Source organism: Periophthalmus magnuspinnatus, chromosome 16 (genome assembly GCF_009829125.3).
Source record: "Periophthalmus magnuspinnatus isolate fPerMag1 chromosome 16, fPerMag1.2.pri, whole genome shotgun sequence".
Classification (NCBI taxonomy): Eukaryota; Metazoa; Chordata; class Actinopteri; order Gobiiformes; family Gobiidae; genus Periophthalmus; species Periophthalmus magnuspinnatus.
In genome coordinates this window covers 4773410-4796844 of record NC_047141.1, presented here as the reverse complement: position 1 = coordinate 4796844, position 23435 = coordinate 4773410, and the positions used below count along the sequence as shown (strand labels likewise).

At 42.7% G+C, this 23435-nt stretch overlaps 1 protein-coding gene across 2 annotated transcripts; it reads right to left on the bottom strand.

Moving 5' to 3' along the window:
- Positions 1 to 1711: 1711 nt before the first annotated feature.
- On the bottom strand, positions 1712 to 22029 carry ndufaf6 (NADH:ubiquinone oxidoreductase complex assembly factor 6). Of its 2 annotated transcripts, XM_033980762.2 has the most exons (9): positions 21827 to 22029; positions 21137 to 21236; positions 17894 to 18016; positions 16423 to 16479; positions 16002 to 16104; positions 14997 to 15130; positions 11130 to 11231; positions 8426 to 8482; positions 1712 to 3365 (listed from the first exon to the last, which is right to left on the bottom strand). In XM_033980762.2, the coding sequence occupies exons 1-9, from the start codon at positions 22015 to 22017 to the stop codon at positions 3237 to 3239; spliced, it is 996 nt and encodes a 331-aa protein (XP_033836653.1). In that variant the 5' UTR covers positions 22018 to 22029; the 3' UTR covers positions 1712 to 3236. The 2 variants fall into 2 exon arrangements, with proteins under 2 accessions (XP_033836653.1, XP_033836654.1); XM_033980763.2 differs by lacking the exon at positions 21827 to 22029 and having other exon boundaries at positions 2504 to 3365; positions 21133 to 21237.
- Positions 22030 to 23435: the final 1406 nt, after the last annotated feature.

The window sequence follows — 23435 nt, the reverse complement described above, 5'->3', positions numbered from 1 at the left end:
AGTGGTCGTCCTGTCTCCTCTCAGCCAGGAGGTTGCGGGTTAGACTCCCTCCTCTTTGGCTTCTGACAGATTTCAAATTGGGCTCAGATTGGTAACGCTGGATTTTTGTCAGCTCCGGCCAATTTAAAAACTTTTTTCCGCAGATTCTTGGAGCCATTTTCGTTCACTTATTTCAACCTCTTCAGCCCCTCTGCCTCTGAACAACACCGCTTGATTTTCCAGACATTCCCGCACAGTAAAAATAGAGGCGGCTTTCCAGTTTCAGTCCAGTATTTCAAATATTTTCAGCAAACTAAAAATGAAACTGTAAAAAATGTGTGCATTCCAGGTCAGTGTCTCCACGGTAACGCTGGTGTAACAATGAGCAGATGCTACACGCTAATGTAAAGGATCTAGTTTTGATACTGGCTTTAATTTAATCTTGAATCCACAAAAGAGTAATATTTGATTTCTCAATTTAATTATCTGCAATTATAAACATGATTAGAGCTAAACTGTTTAGATTAAACGGAGTTGTTTCTGGGGTAACGACGTCATAAAAATATTAAAGCTGAGACAAGCGGCAGGTCCAGTCCTGGTTCAGTCGCTGGGTTAATCCTTGGTTTATTTTGTGGTTTAGTTCCTGTTCTAGTCCTGGTTTAATCCTGTTTTAATCCTGGTTCATTCCCGGTTTAGACCTGGTTTAGTCCTGGTTTAGACCTGGTTTAGTCCTGGTTTAGACCTGGTTTGGTCCTGGTTTAGACCTGGTTTGGTCCTGGTTTAGACCTGGTTTAGTCCTGGTTTAGTCCTGGTTTAGTCCCGGTTTAGACCTGGTTTAGACCTGGTTTGGTCCTGGTTTAGTCCTGGTTTTGTCCTGGTTTAGACCTGGTTTGGTCCTGGTTTGGTCCTGGTTTAGTCCTGGTTTAGTCCTGGTTTAGTCCTGGTTAAGACCTGGTTAAGACCTGGTTTAGTCCTGGTTTAGTCCTGGTTTAGACCTGGTTTAGTCCTGGTTTAGACCTGGTTCAGTCCTGGTTCAGTCCTGGTTCAGTCCTGGTTCAGTCCTGGTTTAGACCAAGTTTAGTTCTGGTTTAGACCTGGTTCAGTCCTGGTTTAGTCCTGGTTTAGTCCTGGTTTAGACCTGGTTTAGACCTGGTTTAGTCCTGGTTTAGTCCACGGTTTAGTTTGTAGTTTAGCTCCTGGTCTAGTCGTGATTTAGCACTGGTTCAGTCCTGGTTCAGTCCTGGTTCTGTCCTGGTCTAGTCCTGGTCCAGTTCTGGTCTAATCCTGGTCCAGTCCTGGTCTAATCCTGGTCTAGTCCTGGATAAACCCTGGATAAGCCCTGGTCTAGTCCTGGTCCAGTCCTGGTCTAATCCAATATTGGATATTTTTGACATTCCTACTATAGATGTGTTGTATTTTAGTTTTATTTGCAGATTTCTGAAGGGAGGAGTTTACAAAAGTCTCACATTTGGTCCCAGGCCTGTTAGAGCCAGGTCCGTCCGTAGAACCTCTCCTCTCGTGGCTGAATCCGTCTCATTCGGACACACTCTCTGCATCTCTGGTCTCACTCCGGGGGTCAGACTACTGCACGACGCACTTTAGAAATACCCCAGTTGTACACTCTCACCTTCTTTTTCTTTAAATCAAACTCCTAAACACGACCGCTGACACTCATTTTGATCACAGACTCCTGATATTTAAATCCATTTTACATTTTTTTCTTCTTTTTTTTGAGTTTGACCATTTTTTTTTTGACCATCTTAAAACTCATCAGGCCGCGTTTGCTTATTTGTGCATTGCGTCACCACGGCAACAGCTGAACATTCGACCATAGACAGACATGTGGTGCGTTCCGGTTCCAGGCGAATGGGGAGGACGGCTATTTTCCAGCTGAACGTTATCCTTTACGATGGTTTATGTGGAACGTAATGAACTAAAAATAAACTTCAGATAACTTCAAACTTGTTTTAGATCTTTACAAATATCCTTTACGGACATTTTAAGAACAAAATGATGAGCCTGACAGCAGCAGTTACAGAGAGAGCCACAGTTTTCTATCGTAAAGCGAATTGGAGCCAGAAGCGTGCGGAAAGTGGCGGCGAGCGGGTTACAGTCTATGGCACATGTGTCAAACTCAAGGCCCGGGGACCAAATGCGGCCCGCCATGTCATTTTAAGCGGCCCGCGACAAGGTAAATTCAAACGTATGACTGTCTTAAAATGTCAGTTTATCAGGAGTTACGCAGTTACACGGACATATTTTTTTTATATATATCTTTGCAAATTTGAACCGTTGAACCATTTTGCTGACGTGGCCCTCGGTGAAGTTGAGTTCGACGCCCCCGGTCCACGGCGCGCGTCGACAGAACAGTCCTCGGACATCGCCGGCGTACGTGTTCTTGTATAAAACAAAGCACGTTTCTGCATTATTCTCTGGTATTTTCATCATTTCTCCAACGTAAGAGTCACGGTGCATTATCCCGTCATATTTATCCATTAGTGACACTGTATCTGACCCACGGGAGCGACGGCGTTATCGGAGTATAGGAGCTTTAGCATGAAGAGGTGAGTCTGCGCTGCGTGGATTTAACGACGGTGGCATTTGAGATTTGTTTTTCAGACGTAAAGTGTAAAATATAATCTCTTATTATCACGGCGCGGATGTATTTGTAAAAAAACTGCGTGGAATCCTTACTAGAAGTTTACATAAGACCAAAAACACAAACGTTCTCTCTGCTCGTCTCTCTGCGCTTTTTCGTTCTCGTCAACAAATAATTTTATTGATAGAACAGGATTTTTATGGACTACAGCAGAAAATGAGAAGATGTGAGTTTAATCTGCCTTTGTACACGTAAATACCGTACGTTGTTTTCTGTATAAATAGTTTTTGCATAAACTCGTAGTCCGATCGATCAGCGGGGCACGTCTTTAGTCCAACCGAGAACTTCTTCCGCTTCCACCGCAGCCCAAGAAGGCCCCTCCTTGGACAGGAAGTGCACAGGGCGTAGTCACATGGTTCTTGGCGAGACGGTTCCTGGTCAGTACACGTTTCTTGTTTCACCGTGAGACCCTGGTTCACTTTGGGTTCCTGGTCGGACGGGGGCGACAGTGGCTCAGCGGGCCCCCCCCCCTCCCCAAACCCGACTCAGAGGATCGATTCCCGCTCGGACCAAGTTCTGTCATCGCGTCCTCGGGCTACACGACGATGCTGTAAACGCGCCACAAGTGTAAGACGTTATTATTGTTATTATTAGATGTTCAGTACGAGTTCCTCCAGGAGCGCAGGTACAGCTGGATGGGAAGCAGCGGGTTCCTGTTCTGGAGACCGGGGTGAAACACGTCGAAGTCCGCCCTCCTCAGCCTCTGCAGGTAATCCTCCAACCCCACCTGAAACGGACGACGTGGAGTAAGTTAAACGACAACAACGAGCGTGGAATCGTACTTCGCTATGAAATATACAAGCGGTAAATTCACAAACGTTGACCCTAATCATTTCCAAAAAAACTCACCGTATGACAACACAAAGCTTCGTTTAACCTGCCCTCATCTGTGTTAAATGTGATTGGCCTGTAGGACGCGGTGATGTCATCCGAAACGCGGCGATAGGGCTGATGTCTGACTGATAAAAAATACAGAGGGATATCGGTCTGGTCTCCGCTCCCTCTGTCGTCTTGAGTCAGAGCCAAACACGATCGTCCAATCAGATTAGTTTATTTCAGTAACACAAGAAACAAATGGGTTCACGGGTCCTCCCTCATTTAAAAATAAATTCGTTACTCTCACCTAAGATTAACAGTTTAGCGAAATCCTCCATGTTTTTCTGTCCCCTGCGATACTTTTGTCTTTTTTTCCTTGTAAGACGTCATATTTATTTATGCGTGTCCCTGATTGGCTAATCCACCTGTCAATCACGCCCATCTGAACTCAGGGAGGGTCATGGGTCACCAGAGTCACATCTTTGTAAAGTAGCAAAGCAAAAATATCTTTAAAAAAACATTGAGAAGGTTTGTGGATTACCACCTGATGACATCACAAGGTGGGAGATGGACTGAACATACAGGTGAAGCTCACACACAGTAAGAAACAATACTCATTAAAGTATTTGTCATAGCAATAAATTAATTAATAAATGCAATATCGATAGTTAGCGGTGACATCACACTGGGGGGGGGGGGGGGGGGGGGGGGGGGGTCCTGCCTGTGCGTCTTTGGTGTTACCATGGAGACACACACACACACACACACACACATTAGCAATGATAAAGTTTTGAGATGATCTGAAAACTCAAGAAAAAGTTTAATTTTCAAGAAAAGGGTGAGAGTGATCTGTTGTAGTTCCAGTCAGGTCTTTATGGTCAGATTGTGTTTAAATAAAGTTCAGATTAAAGTCTAACACAGCCTCAGACAGAGCGGAGCCTCCAGTTAGCATCACATCCCCAGAGAATGTTGATAGCATTAGCTGCAAAGTATCAATAGACAAGTTTAATGTCCTACTGTGGAGCATTCAAGAGAAAACGACGACATCTCCATAGAGACTGTGGCTGCACACGTCACGTACTCAAAACATTGATCCATAGAAACAGGAGCAAACAACTATGAGTCAGAGGTGGACTAGACCAGGACTAAACCAGGACTAAACCAGGACTAGACCAGGACTAAACCAGGACTAAACCAGGACTAGACCAGGACTAAACCAGGACTAGACCAGGACTAAACCAGGACTAAACCAGGACTAGATCAGGACTAGACCAGGACTAAACCAGGACTAAACCAGGACTAAACAAGGACTAAACCAGGACTAAACCAGGACTAGACCAGGACTAAACCAGGACTAGACCAGGACTAAACCAGGACTAGACCAGGACTAGACCAGGACTAGACCAGGACTAAACCAGGACTAGACCAGGACTAGACCAGGACTAGACCAGGACTAGACCAGGACTAGACCCAGGACTAGACCAGGACTAGACCCAGGACTAGACCAGGACTAGACCCAGGACTAAACCAGGACTAGACCAGGACTAAACCAGGACTAAACCAGGACTAAACCAGGACTAGACCAGGACTAGACCAGGACTAGACCAGGACTAGACCAGGACTAAACCAGGACTAGACCAGGACTGGACCAGGACTAGACCAGGACTAGACCAGGATTGAACCAGGACTAATCCAGGACTAAACCAGGACTAAACCAGGACTAAACCAAGACTAAACCAGGACTAAACCAGGACTAGACCAGGACTAGACCAGGACTAGACCAGGACTAGACCAGGACTAAACCAAGACTAAACCAGGACAAAACCAGGACTAGACCAGGACTACACCAGGACTAGACCAGGACTAAACAAGGACTAAACCAAGACTAAACCAGGACTAGACCAAGACTAATCCAGGACTAAACAAGGACTAAACCAAGACTAAACCAAGACTAAACCAGGACTAGACCAAGACTAGACCAGGACTAAACCAAGACTAAACCAAGACTAAACCAGGACTAGATCAGGACTAGACCAGGACTAAACCAGGACTAAACCAGGACTAAACCAGGACTAAACCAGGACTAGACCAGGACTAGACCAGGACTAAACCAGGACTAAACCAGGACTAAACCAGGACTAGACCAGGACTAGACCAGGACTAGACCAGGACTAAACCAGGACTAGACCAGGACTAGACCAGGACTAGACCAGGACTAGACCAGGACTAGACCAGGACTAAACCAGGACTAGACCAGGACTAGACCAGGACTAAACCAGGACTAGACCAGGACTAGACCAGGACTAGACCAGGACTAGACCAGGACTAGACCAGGACTAGATCAGGACTAAACCAGGACTAGACCAGGACTAGACCAGGATTGAACCAGGACTAAACCAGGACTAAACCAGGACTAAACCAGGACTAAACCAGGACTAAACCAAGACTAAACCAGGACTAAACCAAGACTAAACCAGGACTAAACCAAGACTAAACCAGGACTAGACCAGGACTAGACCAGGACTAAACCAAGACTAAACCAAGACTAAACCAAGACTAGACCAGGACAAAACCAGGACTAGACCAGGACTAGACCAGAACTAGACCAGGACTACACCAGGACTAGACCAGGACTAAACAAGGACTAAACCAAGACTAAACCAGGACTAGACCAAGACTAATCCAGGACTAAACAAGGACTAAACCAAGACTAAACCAAGACTAAACCAGGACTAGACCAGGACTAGACCAGGACTAGACCAAGACTAAACCAGGACTAGACCAGGACTAAACCAGGACTAGATCAGGACTAGACCAGGACTAAACCAGGACTAGACCAGGACTAAACCAGGACTAGACCAGGACTAGACCCAGGACTAAACCAGGACTAAACCAGGACTAAACCAGGACTAAACCAGGACTAAACCAGGACTAGACCAGGACTAGACCAGGACTAGACCAGGACTAGACCAGGACTAAACCAGGACTAGACCAGGACTGGACCAGGACTAGACCAGGACTAGACCAGGATTGAACCAGGACTAATCCAGGACTAAACCAGGACTAAACCAGGACTAAACCAGGACTAAACCAAGACTAGACCAGGACTAAACCAAGACTAGACCAGGACTAGACCAGGACTAGACCAGGGCTAAACCAAGACTAAACCAAGACTAAACCAGGACAAAACCAGGACTAGACCAGGACTACACCAGGACTAGACCAGGACTAAACCAAGACTAAACCAGGACTAGACCAAGACTAGACCAGGACTAAACCAAGACTAAACCAAGACTAAACCAGGACTAGATCAGGACTAGACTAGGACTAAACCAGGACTAAACCAGGACTAGACCAGGACTAGACCAGGACTAGACCAGGACTAGACCAGGACTAGACCAGGACTAGACCAGGACTAGACCAGGACTGAACCAGGACTAGACCAGGATTGAACCAGGACTAAACCAGGACTAAACCAGGACTAAACCAGGACTAAACCAAGACTAAACCAGGACTAAACCAAGACTAAACCAGGACTAGACCAGGACTAGACCAGGACTAAACCAAGACTAAACCAAGACTAAACCAAGACTAAACCAGGACAAAACCAGGACTAGACCAGGACTAGACCAGAACTAGACCAGGACTACACCAGGACTAGACCAGGACTAAACAAGGACTAAACCAAGACTAAACCAGGACTAGACCAAGACTAATCCAGGACTAAACAAGGACTAAACCAAGACTAAACCAAGACTAAACCAGGACTAGACCAGGACTAGACCAGGACTAGACCAAGACTAGACCAGGACTAAACCAGGACTAAACCAAGACTAAACCAGGACTAAACCAGGACTAAACAAGGACTAAACCAGGACTAAACAAGGACTAAACAAGGACTAAACCAGGACTAAACCAAGACTAAACCAGGACTAAACCAGGACTAGACAAGGACTAGACCAAGACTAGACCAAGACTAGACCAAGACTAGACCAGAACTAAACCAGGACTAGACCAGGACTAGACCAGGACTAGACCAAGACTAGACCAGGGACTAGACCAGGGACTAGACCAGGACTAGACCAGGACTAAAACCAAACCCAAACCAGGACTGGACCAGGACTAGGTCTACCAAATGGCACCACTTGTCTCAGCTTTAATACTTTTATGACGTCGTTACCCCAGAAACAGCTCCGTCTAATCCAAACAGTTTAAACAGTTTAGCTCTAATCATGTTTTTAACTTCAGATAATTAAAATGAGAAATCAAATATTACTCTGCTGTGGATTCAAGATTAAATGAACAAAACAAACAAATTATCAAATAAAGTAAGAAAAACACACACAGTTAAATGCTTTCTACAACTTAAAAGTGTAATATGTAGCTTTTTTGGGACTTGGGCTACCTGCTTGTCCCCATGTTACTGCTTTGTCTTAAATGTTCCACAGTATGGCTTTAAAACTTTGCTTGCCTTTACATCTGATATCCAGCTTGAGCCTATATGTTGATGCAATAAGACTATTTACTGGCCATATTTGACCCAGAAAGTCTCATAAAGTTGTTACCATAGAGATAAATAACAGCTACATAACACATTTGGATCAGTTGTGTGATTTTGGTTTAAAGGAAATAAAAACGGTTCTTGCACTAGCACATTGTTGGCATCAAGTATTGGGTAAGATATCGTATCGAAATAATTATGTGAACTAAAAAAAGCTACGTCGGTACATTTCTAAATCCCTTGTAAATACCCGTCTCTCCACAGATCTGACCTGTAACTTGGAGGTCTGGAGGTGTCAATGTCTCGTCTCCATGCAGATAAATAAGTTCAATGCCATACTGTAGTCCAGGTAAATAAATAACATCTCCATGGAGACAAGAAGATGACTGTCCCTCCACCAGAAAAGTTCCATAGTGCAAATGTACATCGCTCTATAAAGACCAGTGTTGAATTGTTTTTTATTTTCTTACCGTGTTCAAAAACGCCGGGGTCGCGCCTGGAGGGACATTCTCCCTGAACGATCGAGCCTAAAAAAGGAAAAAAGAAAAGAATTTGATTTGTACAAAACAAACACAAGTGACTCACAGCACCTGGATTTAATATGAAAACAGGACTTCATCAGGACTAAACCAGGATTAGACCAGGACTAAACCAATACTAAAACCAGGACTAAACCAGGACTAAACCAGGACTAAACCAGGACTAAACCAGGACTAAACCAGGACTAAACCAGGACTAAGGCAGGACATCACAATCAATCCAAACACAACTTCAGATGAGCAAAAAAAGCTCTGAAAAGTCGAGTTTGCAGAACAGGTCTGATTTAATAAGCTTGACTTCCATTTCCGAGAGTCCCCCCCTCTCTCTGCTCTCTACGCTAACTCACTCTCCCTTCAGAGCGCCATCACAACACAATCAGCATGCATCCTGTGAATCAAACTACTGCAGCACGTCAGGTTTTTCAAATTTCTGTGTACAGTTTTGTATCACGAGTTTGTATATTTACGGAGAATTGTCGTGTGGCAGCATGGGTGATGTAGGCTTGTGGGCGGAGCCTTGTACAGGCTCATACTGCTAACCGTAAGGAGGGCTTGAATAGGGCCTGAGAGAGATCGCTAGATAACTCAAACATGCATGGATGACACATAAAAACTCTTCAGACATATTTTTGATGAAGGAACAACATTATAACATGTAAGAGAGCTTTAAAAAGTCAATTTTGCATAACACACCCACTTTAAAAAATGCACAGTTTGTAATTTGCTAATTGCGACCATTATAATGAAAATTGAGTCTTAAAATGGCCGCAGTTTAAGACAGAAGCACACCTCAAGAATCAGAGTTGTTCTTGTTTGTGCCTCTGCTGCTCGCCTTAATGAACTGTTCGCTTGTTAATTGTGTCTAATGGAAAGGCAGACAGAGAGCGTGAACACAGCTGCACATTACACAGCCATAAACATGTTTACAAAGAGAGGACAAGAGAGCCTGATGCCCTCCCTTCCTCCTGTATCCCTGTATGTCAGATGCCCACCCATCCTCCTAAATCCCTGTGTGTCAGATACCCTCACAGTACTTTCGATACTAAGGAATAAATGCAATACTCAATACCGATTCCGATACACAATGATAAAAACCACCCTTTCTTTAGATAATAGAATGTAATTTTCCACATTAAATTGTAGTACTTTCTTTTCTATTCCCATGTGTCCTTATATGTGTGTACTCCCTCAGTGTCCAGTAGGTTCATAGTGGTCCATGTGTGTGTACTACTCTGTGTCTTATACCTGTGAAAGATACAGCTCAAAATCAGTCTAAAGATATTCAGTAAAGGTAATTTTCTGCCCTATGAGTGGGACTTTTTAGTATTAACACCTGCTCCAATGCATATCTGGTTTCGATGTTATTTTTAGTATCAATTAGTATCTCATTTTCAATACTTTTGACAACCCTATGTCCGAGGAACCAAGAATATAAGTAACATTTCTACATGAGTTCTTTCTTTTTTGTTGTTGATAATGACATACATTTTCCTGTCAATCATCTTGGTCCTGGTCATTTTAAAGCTCCTGCGTTTAAGTGAATCAATGGAACTGTGTCATTATTTTCAATTGGAGTTAAAGGATATAGCCTTTAAATGGAGGAATTGTCAAAAAATGACGTTAAACCGTGTTATAACAGTGTTCCGTCATCATTATCTTACTCAGTTATATTTTGATTGATCGGTGTTTGATGTTTGAATCATCTTGTAGTGTCCTGCATTTTAGGTACGAGTACTCAGAAGATTTATTATACTATAAATACCCACCCACTATACACTATACCCACCCACTGCAGTGTGCTTGTGATTATTCAAAAAAATCTGAAAATCTGAAATGATATTTGTGTGTCTTGCAGTGCTCCTTCAGATATCATTTTGATTGCTTCATTTTTGTGACTGTTTGAAAATACCAGATTTTATGCATTTTGTTTGTTCCTGGACCTCTACTTTGTACTTCTACTTGAGTAATATTTGAAGTATCTGTATCTGAAGTATCTTAATGGAGTACAATTTTTTAGCTTCTCTTGCACCTCTGCCAGAGTAATTTAATCTAATGAAGGTAAAGCTGAAGCCCATAACTCCATGACTCTGGTCTAGTCCCTGGTCTCTGGTCCCTGGTCTCTGGTCCCTGGTCTCTGGTCCCTGGTCCCTGGTCCCTGGTCCCTGGTGTCTGGTCCCTGGTGTCTGGTCCCTGGTGTCTGGTCCCTGGTGTCTGGTCCCTGGTGTCTGGTCCCTGGTGTCTGGTCCCTGGTCTCCGGTCCCTGGTGTCTGGTCCCTGGTCTCCGGTCCCTGGTCTCCGGTCCCTGGTCTCCGGTCCCTGGTCTCCGGTCCCTGGTCTCCGGTCCCTGGTCTCCGGTCCCTGGTCTCTAGTCCCTGGTCTCTAGTCCCTGGTCTCTGGTCTCTGGTCTCTGGTCCCCGGTCTCTGGTCCCCGGTCTCTGGTCCCCGGTCTCTGGTCCGCGGTCCCTGGTCTCTGGTCTCTGGTCCCTGGTCTCTGGTCTCTGGTCTCTGGTCTCTGGTCCCCGGTCTCTGGTCCCTGGCCTCTGGCCTCTGGTCTCTGGTCTCTGGTCCCTGGTCCCTGGTCCCTGGCCTCTGGTCTCTGGTCCCTGGTCTCTGGTCTCTGGTCTCTGGTACGTACGTGCTGCAGGTGAGCATGAGCCTGACTTGCGATGTCAAAAACCACGTCTCGGACTGAGTTTTCTCTGCTCCCGCGAATGAAGTCCTCCTGAGACGCTCCGTGCTGTGGACACAGGGCAGGGATTAATTCAGTTTCTGTAGAACGGATTTGGCGTGAATATCATTAAAACAAGACAATATAATAGTATAATATAATAACAGTTCTAGTAAACAGATGTATACCGTATTTTCAGGACTATAAGGTGCACTTTTCGCATAGTTTGGTCAAGGGTGTGACTTATACTCAGATGCAACTTATATGTGAAATTATTAAAATATATAATTTCACATCTTTGTTATTGTCACACTGATAACTGCGCGAGGACAATTTAGGCTTGTGGACCAGTATGGCAACCATCTACCTCCGGTGCAGCGCTTAATCTACTTCTGGAGCAAGCGGAGTTGTTCAAACGCGACACCGAGGATGAAGAATTCAATGGATTTAGTGATTTTTGGAGTGAGATCCAGAGTGAACTTGTTAGCTTGTTTTTTATGCTTTATTTCTCTGATTAACTGTTAATATCTTATGTTAACATAACAGACACGTGTTCAGTTCTGTCTATGCTTCATGTACGTGTTTACATATGTGTTATCTAACGGTTGATTATACATGTTACAGTTCACTTGTTTGACCAGTAGATGGCACTGATCTGTTTGTAATACCTGTAAGAAAATTTACTTGACTCGTTTTCTTTTATACATCTCATATTTAATTTCCCCTCATAAGACCAGAAAGGTGATAATTTTTCATTTGGAACAATATTGCAAATGTTCATTTTATCATGAGTCTAGTTTAAGGTCGTGAAAACTACTTCCTGTTTTCCAGCCTTCCTGTTCAGCATTTTCCCCTGAACATCAATGAAAAGTCCCACACCCGGGTATAGAAACGATTGGCCGACACAAACTATGATTCAAAGGACATTACCATAATGCCCTTCCAAACCTGACTCAACAGCGCCGCCTATAATTGGCCTCCTATGGGAGTGGGGGTGGGTAATGGCACAAGCTGGCGAAGGGCCTATTACCGCCTTCAAGGGAATTTGTGTGGAACAATAAATTTTAGTTTGTTGTAGACACAATTTGGTACACATAATCGTGATATGATCTCTCATCGTGTTACCATGGCAAGAAGCCAAATATCTGCTCTCTTGCCAAAGGGACATCCGACCAAAACTTTAGTGCAGCCAAACCAATTTGGAAGTGAAATGCAACCATGCCACATTCACATTTATTTAACTTTTAAGAAGGAGCTTGAGCTTTGAGTAAAATGTCACTGCGCCCTCTATACTGTGACATAACAGGCATAATATAAATCATCTCCTAATACACTGAAGTCACTTTACTGCTGTTTATCCTGTTCATGTGCTGCACTGTTCATAATATTCAGAGCTACTTACTGTACACCGCAGTGCTGTAGGTCACTGTGCTATTGTATCTGTATTGTATACTTGCAGTGTTGTGTTTAAGTCTATTTTATAATATTTATTTAGCTTGATTTTGAGTACCTATTTCTATTCCCTTGCTGTTTCAGGGAGAGACTGGACAGTTTAATCTGCCTTTTAGTACTAGTACTTCTAGTACTTCTCTGTGTATAAACTATTTGATCCAAAACTGTTCTGTAGGGCTGCAAAATTAGTATATTCTAGGGCCTGGTTTAGTCCTGGTTCAGTTCTGGTTTAGTCCTGCTTTAGCCCTTGATCAGTACTAATGACTAATTACACCTAATTTAGTCCTGGTTCAAACCTATTTTAGCGCTAGTTTAGTCCTGGTTCAGCCCTGATTTAGTCCTGGTTTAGTCCTGGTTTAACCCTGGTTCAGTCTTACACAACAGTGTGTTTTGTCCAAGCTTCCACATTGTGCTATAAACAACATGTTTCATGTTTCTGTTCCATCAGATCTGTGCCATGTCCATATTAGGAGTGTGTTTCACTTCCTGTTTGTGTATCCAGGTTCATATGAGTCAGACTTGGACTGAGCCTGGTTCAGTTTGAGACAGTGGAAGGAACGATTATTGGATTGACTCTGGCATTCAGAACTGTCAATGAAGTGTTCACATTCAGCAAATAACTACTGGTACATACCTCTGCCCATGCCATTCTCTACCCCGTTCTTTCTTTCTTTATTCTTTATTTGACAGGGACCATGTACAAATTCATTAATCTTACAAAGAAAAGATGATTTGCACCAGATTTAGCTACTGCTACTTTCCATCTGCAGTCCCTGAGCAGGTGAACACACATTAAAAAACACATATCAATTGACAATTACAATATACGACTACCGATCTGCCATACATATGTCCCCCCCAGTCCAAACTAATATAAAAATCATTATGTGCAGGTTTATACAGTGAGCACAGAGCAGCACCAACTAACTAGACTGATGTGGACACGTTTGATTATTTAAAATGAACTTTTTCAAATTTCTAGTAAAACTATTAAAATCCACAGACAATTTCAGACTGTAGTCTCTGCCCCCGTTAGTCTCTGCCTCGTTAGTCTCTGCCCCCGTTAGTCTCTGCCCCCGTTAGTCTCTGCCCCCGTTAGTCTCTGCCCCCGTTAGTCTCTGCCCCCGTTAGTCTCTGCCCCCGTTAGTCTCTGCCCCCGTTAGTCTCTGCCCCCGTTAGTCTCTGCCCCCGTTAGTCTCTGCCCCCGTCAGTCAGTCTTTCAGCAAGTCAACAATATATTACTTGTGTAATATATTGTCAGTGATGGGTAGAATACTTTGAAAATGTATTTAGTTAGAGAATATTGAATACCTGCAGTAAAATGGGTTTTTGATACATGGGCCAATCAGAGTACTGTGTTCTGAATATTTTCTATCACTAATTGGAGAAGGAAAAAACACACATGCACACGCTAAGAGCTGTGTTTTATATTTTTGTCACTGAATCTGTGCAGTTTGAAGACTAAATTGTGTGATCAAGGACAGCCATCTTTTCTTTTGACTTGAAAAAAACAATAATACAGTATTCAGAGTACATATTGTTGGTACATATATTCAGTTATTTCCCAACACTGATTTTTCTGATTAAAGTCTGATTTACAATTTATAATTCGATTCTAGTCCAGTGTTTCTCAAATTGCAGTACGTGAGGTCTTCTTCTTGGACAGATCTTCAGTGTGTGGGTTTGCCTCATTTTATATTTATCCACTTTTCTGTCCTCCTTTGGATCATCTCTTGTTTAAAACTACAGTGGAAATGATGTAGTACTTTTAGACTTAGTTTAGTTCTAGATTAGACATGGAATAGTCCTGTTATAGACCTGATTTAGTCCTAGATTAGACCTGGAATAGTCCTGTTATAGACCTGGTTTAGTCCTAGAGTAGACCTGGAATAGTCCTGTTATAGACCTGATTTAGTCCTAGATTAGACCTGGAATAGTCCTATTATAGACCTGATTTAGTCCTAGATTAGACCTGGAATAGTCCTGTTATAGACCTGGTTTAGTCCTAGATTAGACCTGGAATAGTCCTGTTATAGACCTGGTTTAGTCCTAGAGTAGACCTAGAATAGTCCTGTTATCGACCTGGTTTAGTCCTAGAGTAGACCTGGTTTAGTTCTGGTGGTACTTGGTGTGAACAGTTTGAGAGACACTGACCTAAGGTTCTATTGTCCAGGAGCAGTAAACACTAAACATAACGACTTTTAGACGAATCAAAGAATCTCAGGATGCAGAACGTGTTTGCAGAGGCCTAAACTACAGCTAGCGTCTTATTTACATGATGAGACAGGATCATTTGTGGTTTAAAAGGGGAAATGATTGCAGTCCTCGCGATTTGCTGATTGCGATTCTGATTTATTTACAACATATCCTGCAGGACTTTACCTTGGCGCAGAGGTCCATGGGCACGTAGACCCTCCTCCGTGTGCTGTGGTAAGGCGTGGCTCTTAAACAGGTGACAATACCCTGAGCTTTACCCAGGTGACTGGCAGCGTGATCCGCGTGCACGTTCTTCACACCTGAAAACACAACAGCGAAATGAGCAATGATCACTCACCTGTTGTATTTATTCAACCGCAACATCAGCAAGATTAACTAGAGTCTAGAGTCTTTTTAGAGTCCTGTTCAGTGACGTTTGAACAGGTGGTGTGTGGTGGGAAAAAAATGCACGTTTAATAAGTCGTAATTTTATGCACGATTATGCAAATGAGCAGATGGAAGAACCGCTTGAATCGCAGAACCAGCCGTCTGTCTCAAGAACTGTGTAGGAATGACCATGACAAAACTAACACACAGCAGAGACTAAACCAGGATTAAACCAAGACGGAACCGGGATTAAACCAAGATTGTACCAGAACTGAACCAGAACTGAACCAGGACTAAACTAGGACTGAACCAGACCCAAACCAGGTTCAACCCAGGACCAAACTGGGACTTAACCAGGACTAAACTGAAGCACGTTTAAAAGGAGGATGGATGAGACCAGGACTGAACCAGGACTGAACCAGGACTGAACCAAGGGCAAACCAAGAACAAACCAGGACCAAACCAGGACCAAACCAGGACCAAACCAGGACCAAACTAGGACCAAACCAGGACCAAACTAGGACTGAACCAGAACAAAATCAAGACTGAACCAGAACTGAACCAGGACTGAACTATGGACTAGACCAGGACTAGACCAGGACTAGACCAGGACTAGACCAGGACTAGACCAGGACTAGACCAGGACTAAACCAGGACTAAACCAGGACTAGACCAGGACTAGACCAGGACTAGACCAGGACTAGACCAGGACTAGACCAGGACTAGACCAGGCTAAACTAGGACTAAACCAGGACAAAAGAAAAATCGTATGTTGATTTTCAAAATAAAAGCGTGTTGTCTGACCCAGCGTCTCCAGCAGCAAGTAGAGCAGAGAGGACTGAGTGTTTTCAGAGTAAGACTCCAGCTCCTGTAGGTTTCTGTAGGCCCGGTCATCTAGGTCCTTCTCCTGGGAAACAAAGACGAGTTTTATAATGTTTTTTAGTCCTCCACAAACAACAAAATATCCCGTCTTATTTTGCATAAAACCTGTTAACCCTGTAGTTTAGAGCTGTAAAAACATGTTCTGAAATGTAAATCTTGTATTAGTTTGTCAGTTCAGATTTCAGTCTTTTTGTCAATTCTTCTGGACGTGTTTAAATTGTGAACTTTGAACAGAATCCTACTATTAAAACAAATCTCAAATGTGATCACAATCACAAAGCTCGTCACAGTCAGCTGTTGTTCAGAAATCGTTCAGATCTGATTTGGAGACAGTTTAACTCACTCTCTCACTGATGATCCGCAGCAGCCACCTCTTTGTGAGATAGTGTTTCCTCACTGCCTGAAATCACAGAAAACTTTAAATATCACACTCAAAGGCATTTTACACTGTACATAACAATAATACTTCAGAATATGCAATGACATATAAAGCAACATATAGGTCTTCAGTTCGATCTCCACGTATTCCATTGCATATTGTGTCCTTGGGCAAGACACTAAAACCAATGTATTCATACAAAGGTGTAATGATTGCAATAATAGCACACAAATGTAAATGTTTTAGTTTTCTTTGGCCTGTCTTGCTCAAGAGCAGGGGGAATATTTAAACCCACAACCTGATTACACCTTGGCTACTGCTACCTCATATGACTTTTTTGGTTTGTTGTTGTGTTGAAATTATAGATCGTATATATAAATGGACACAGCTAACTGCTGTTGGGCTCCAAATAGGAAGTGAGGATGTGTGTGAAGTGGTTCCTTCGAGCTCTGGTTCCAATTGACTTCTATTCAAAAACCATGACCCCTCTCTCTGTAACTGCTGCTGTGATTGATCATTTTGATCTTAAAATGTTTGTATTTACCAGCTCTATCCTGGGGTTTATATTTCAAGATATGACCATTAATAACACACCAATCCAGTGCATTCTTTGATGAGAGGGTCATCTCCCGATTGGCTCTTTGGTTTCGTGCTCGGTTTCCAAATATGGTCCCTGGTTGCAGATTAGCCACTAACTGCTGGTGCCTTACATTAGCGCATTCTAAATATCTGCACTTGTCTGTGTAATCCCTCAGTCGTGTGATCCATAGTAAAAGCAAAATGTGAAATCTCTAAACTGGACAAAAGTTATGAGTGAAGACGTTTGGCTGCTCATCCAAGCCACTTCTGCAGTTCAGGTCAGATTGCTGGAGGGCACTGCTTTATATTTATCTGAAAGGAGAAGCTAACTACACTAAAACTAACACACCTATTTATTTACAGTTTCTGTTTGTAGGTTAGGTCTATTGAACTGCACTGATTAGTCCAAGTATGAGTCATACTTAGCATAGTCATTCAGGCGCCTAATGTGTGCTCTCACACATGTTAGCAAACTGACTAACCCTATTGTTTTATTTGTACAGATATAGATCTAAGGATGAAGTTACAAATAGGACACAGATTATGTCTAAGGCCCCTATTCCTGATCAAGGATGTAATGCTCACTGCACTCTTCATTACACTGAATGCAGTAAACTGGATTGTTTTGTTTGTGGCTCGGGGCTTGTGTCTCAGGTGTGACTCCTACAACTTTTTGTCCAGATGACAGATTAGAATTTTTCTTTTACCATATCTGCACTTTACAACTGCCATAGCAATGGCATCATAGTCAAGCCAATTATGCCAATGTCAATTTTGTTGTTACTCTTAAATCTTAAATCTTTGAGAGAAGTTCTGCTCCTCTGCCTCCCTCTAGTGTTCAGACAGTGCAGCTCACCCTCCACAGCTCCATGCTGATTGGCTGGTTTGGAGGCTCATCGCGGTAGATCTCGTCAATGGCCGTTTTCCAAAACTGCATCCGCATCAGCCCAATGGTCTTCTGGGAAACGGAGTCCTTCACCTAAAAATAAAATGTGAAACAATAAGAGGGTGGCGGGTCAGAGACTAAAGACTCAAACTAGGTCATGTCGTTTGGTTTTAGATGGTTTATTTCTCCTCCTGCAGTGTAAGACAAAGCTTGTTTAACCCTGGCCCAGTCCAGGGTCCAGACCCTACTATTACGGGTTTTAAACACTATTGTGTACTCTTTCTTATTAAAGGCACTGTGCCTGATTTCTACTGTCTTTAAAACCTAAAAAAACAGAACTAGTTTATTTTAAACAGTTTGCAGAGGTCCAAAGCTAGTCCTCACTTACCTAATTATTCACCATGAGGAGTTTATAAGCACTTTTTATTCATTAATTTATTTTAATTTATTTATTTAAAGGACAATGGGCAGTTACATTAAAAAGATGGCTGCACCAGATTTAGCATAATGCTACTTTCCATCTGTAGTCCTAAAACAACAACTAATATAACAGTTAAACAGCAATTAAAACAACAACTAACACATACAATGTAAAAACAATAAGGCACAGATCAGTGCAAGAATTCAAAAGTACAGATTATTCAGTGTTCAACAGACTAATAAAACAAGTAATAAAGCAACAATAAAATAATCAAATAGAAGTAAAATTGCAGCAGTTACTTAAAGTGCAGGGGGTCAGTATTATTTAAAGTGCAAGAGGTAAGTAAAGTGCCTCAGTATGTTTAAAGTGCGTCAGAACAAACAATAGCAATAGCAATAACAATAGCTACCAGATTTACCCACGAGGGTAGCATCCGGTAGCTATATATCCAACTGGTGTGGATACAGCAGTAAATAAGAGTCGTCTGATAGTCTGGATACCCGTCTGGTATTGTTAGTGAGCACAAGACTGGTGCTCTAAAAGCCAATCTTTGACGGCCCGTGAGAAGCTGTGAAAATCTGCCGTGTTCTTTAAGTTGTCTGGGAGCCCGTTCCATTCTTTAATGGCTTTGTAGGAGAAGGCAGATTGGGAAAAAGCAGACTTTCTTTTGGGAACATTGCAGTCACCCCTTGAGACAGACCTTAGTGCTCTGTTAGTGAGTTGAGCACGTGGTTGTACAAAGGTTTTCAAGGGGGGTGGGGCAGCGTCATGAAGGATTTTATGCACCAGGTGGATATCAGAGTATCTGATCAAACTGTCAAAGCTTAAAATTTTATATTTGTCTAACATATTGCAATGGTGGTATCGCTGGGACTTTTTATCAAGAATTTTGAGTGCCTGATTGTGCAAAGATCTTATTGGAATATAGGTCGCTTTGGCTTTAGACCAGGACGACTTGCAGTACAGGATGTGAGAGATTATCATTGCACTGAAGTAAGATTTTGCAGCTTCCAATGACAACGAGTTCCTAATATAACGGAAGTTTGTGACATTATATTTCAACACCTTACAGACCTTCTTAACATGCTTCTTAAAGGTTAGTCTGGGGTCCAAGATGACGCCCAAATACTTGACTTCCTCAACGTTTTTGAGCATGTAACCGTCCACATAAATATTTGGAAGAACACAGTGATTTTGTTTGTTAGAGAAGTACATTGTGACAGTTTTTTCTGTATTCAATGAGAGGTTCATGCCGTGAAACCACTCCATTGCCTTTTTCAAAACCTTAGAGAGTTTGGCTGCCACAGAGTTTGCATCTGAACCATGTGTAAAGAAAACCGTGTCGTCAGCGTACATCAAAACCTCCACATCCTTGCAAATAGACGGTAGGTCATTGATGTACAAACTGAAAAGCAACGGCCCCAGAATGGATCCTTGGGGAACGCCTGTAGAACATGATCTGAATGGCGAGGTTTTGTCATTTATCCGTACACATTGGTAGCGGTTCGCAAGATATGATTGGAACGAAGTGATGGTATTGGCAGAAAGATTAAAATTTAGCAATTTTCTGAGTAGAATTGAGTGATTAACGGTGTCGAAAGCCTTACGCAAATCCAGAAAAACGGCCCCAACCACCCCTCCTTTGTCCAAGTTGGATTTGAGCACTTCAATAAAATAACAACATGCAGTATCGGTGGAATTCTCACAATTTTTAGAGACCAGTGAAGATTTTTGCCATCTATGTAATACTAACCGTGCACTTCCTGTTTCATACAGGATAAAACACTTTATAATTAGATGAAGACAGCACACAGCAGACTTATTTTGACCTCAAGAGCTGCTTATACAAAATATCTGTACTGGAGCAAACAGATTTCACAGGTCCTTTAATAACTATTCTGACATTGTAGTTAATTCATTAGTGTGTCCAAGTCATTTTCCTTGTGGATTAATAACGTTTGAGTCAGTCCTAGTTCTATACCACAGCAACAGTACGGCAGAACAGATATTACACGTTATGAAGAACAATGTAACTTTTCTGTCACAGGTGCTTGCCTTCATGGAGATACTTGTCTGAAATATTCCACAGTATAACATTAAAGCTATCTGTCTGGCATTTATTGAATTACAGGTGTTTATATTGTATTCACCAGAAGATGCACCGAAAGTCAATTGGACCAACATCATATTCTTTATTGTTTGGACTGTAGGAACATGAACACACACACAAAAGGGGAATGAGCTTGCCTCGCCACAGATCTGACATGAAACTTGGCCTGGTACCATCACCTGCTTGTCTACAAAGAGATAGATAAGTTCAACGCCGTACTGGGGAACAAATAGCATCTCATGGAGCCAAGAAGGTGACGGACCTGCATCAGACATAGTGTGTAGTCGGGTCTCATAATAATATTGTGGGCTTTCACAATATATCGAATCACAAGCTCAAATGTATTATTTTATTAAAGCAAAGACTAAAATAAAGTGAACTACATAGACCATGATTCTTTGCAGACAGTATGAAGATGTAACGACATAAAGAACTTTTCTATCTTAATATTTTGGAATACAGCAGTGATACAGCACCAAAAGGTTTGTCAAGGGCGTTTAAAAGGACAAAGTAACATTTCAATTCTGTAGCATCTCCGCAAAATCACAATAAATATCCTACCGTGAAACGATTATTGTGAAATATTGTACTGTGAGATTTGCATATAGTTACATCCCTAGTGCATGCATGTAAGAAGTGGCAGTGTGTAGTGTGTAGTGTGTGCTGTAGTGTTTGTACCTGCCTGAGCCAGCTCCACATTAAATGCCCTCAGAGCCAGAGCCGAGCGCCGCGCCTCCTCCGGGAGCAGCAGAGAGCACACGAAGCCCTCGTAATCTCGAGACCTACGACACAGAGGAGCAACGAGTTACAGTGAGAATGTGTCTGTTACCCCCTCAAAAACACACCTGGAGTTGTGTTTTGTTTCATTCACACGTTTGAGTAACACTTTATTATTAGTCTGTCTACATCTGCAAAGCTCAAAATGCGACGTTCCACCTTGTGATGTCATGAAGTTAACAGCTACCTATAACTTTTTGTACAGTAGATTGATCATTCCAGGTCTGAAATGATCCAAATGATTCTAGTGAAGGTGAATGGGAGTTTAAAAACACAGTGGAGCACTTCCTGTATTACCACATGATGACGTCACAAGGTGGATCAGAGCGTTTTCAGTTTGAGAGAAGAACTCAGCCTAGATATGCAGGGGTTTGTGTGTGGTTTGTGTGAATGAAACAAAACACAACTCCAGGTGTGTTTGTGAAGAGGAAACATTAGAACACAGATCAGTAAACATTTATCTTCACTACACTGCATAACTTCCCGCTTTAACGTTAGTGTCACAGCGTCAACAGTGTTCATTCCATTGACTGTATAAACATTCATTCATATACTCAGTCCATAGTTCTCTCTGTGGTTTTTGACTTTTACGCACCGGACTAGCCCCAGACAGTACGTGTGGTCGTGCTGCGTCTCTGGAGCGTGACTCGCGGCTCTCACGCTCCTGTTCCCCGGTCCTCTCTGCGCAAAAACGTCTTTAGGCGCAGTCCTGTGGAGCAGAGCGGAGAAAACAGAACTTTTATTCCGCAAAACGCCTCGTCTGGCGCAGATACCGGGCGCCGCCATGTTCCCCTTCAACTTTACCCCCGGAGGACGCGCAGAGACGCGGGCGGGCGACATCTGCTGAACCGGAGGAGCAAGGCGCTTAAAGCTGCACTGAGGAACTTTTCTGCTTGTCTCCATAGAGATGTTTTTGCTTAACCTGCAATATACCATAGTATGATATTAAACGTATCTGTCTGAATGGAGTAAAACGAGTGACTCCACCAGGCCATTTTACAGGTCAGATCTGTGGAGAGGTGACTCTGCCCGCAGTACGAATGCATGGTTTTTCATAGTATTATTTAGCAACACAAAAAAAAATGTAATTTAATAAATGAAAGATACATTTAATGCCATACTGTGGAACATTCAAGTTGCCCTCTTATCCAGAAAAGTTACAGTGTAGCTTTAATCACAGCAGAGCAGAGAAAAGAGTTGTCTCAGGAGATTAGAAAGAAAATTATAGACAAATATGTTAAAGGTAAAGCTATAAGACCATCTCCAAGCAGCTTGATGTTTCTGTGATGACAGTTGAGATCCATGGGACTGTGGCTAACCTCCCTGGACGTGGCTGCAGGAGGAAAACTGACAAATCAGAGAGACGGATAAAACGAATGGAAACAAAAGAGCCTAGAAAAACTCCTAAAGAGATTAAAGGTGAACTTCAAGCTCAAGGAGCATCAATGTCAGATCGCAGCATCTGTCGCTGTTTGAGCCAAAGTCGACTTAATGGAGACGACCAAGGAGGACGCCAATGTGAAAACAAATCATAAAAAAGACAGATTGGAAAGCCACAAAGCTTCTGGGAGAATGTCCTATGGACAGATGAGACAAAAATGGAACTTTTTGCCAAGGCACATCAGCTCTGTGTTCACAGACGGAAAAATGAAGCATATCAAGAAAAGCACACTGTCCCTACTGTGAAACATGGAGGAGGCTTTTATGTTCTGGGGCTTTGCTGCATCTGACACAGGGCGTCTTGAATCTGTGCAGGGTACAATGAAATCTCAAGGGATTCTAGATGGAAATGTGCTGGACAGTGTCAGAAAGCTTGGACTCAGTCTCAGGTCATGGGTCTTGCAACAGGACAATGACCCAAAACACACAGATAAAAACACCCGAGAATGGCTCAGAGGAAAACACTGGACTATTCTAAAGTGGACTTCTATGAGCCCTGACCTAAATCCTATTGAGCATCTTTGGAAGTCTGGAAAAGGCACCTTCAAACCGGAGACAACTGGAGCAGTTTGTTCATGAGGAGTGGGCCAAAAAACCTGCTGAGAGGTGCAGAAGTCTCATTGACATTTACAGGAATCGTTTGATTGCAGTGATCGCCTCAAAAGGTTGTGCAACAAAAGATTAAGTTAAGAGAACCATCATATTTGACCGGGCCTGTTTCATGTGTTTATTTTTTTAAATAATTCTGTTTAAGCGGGGTTAAA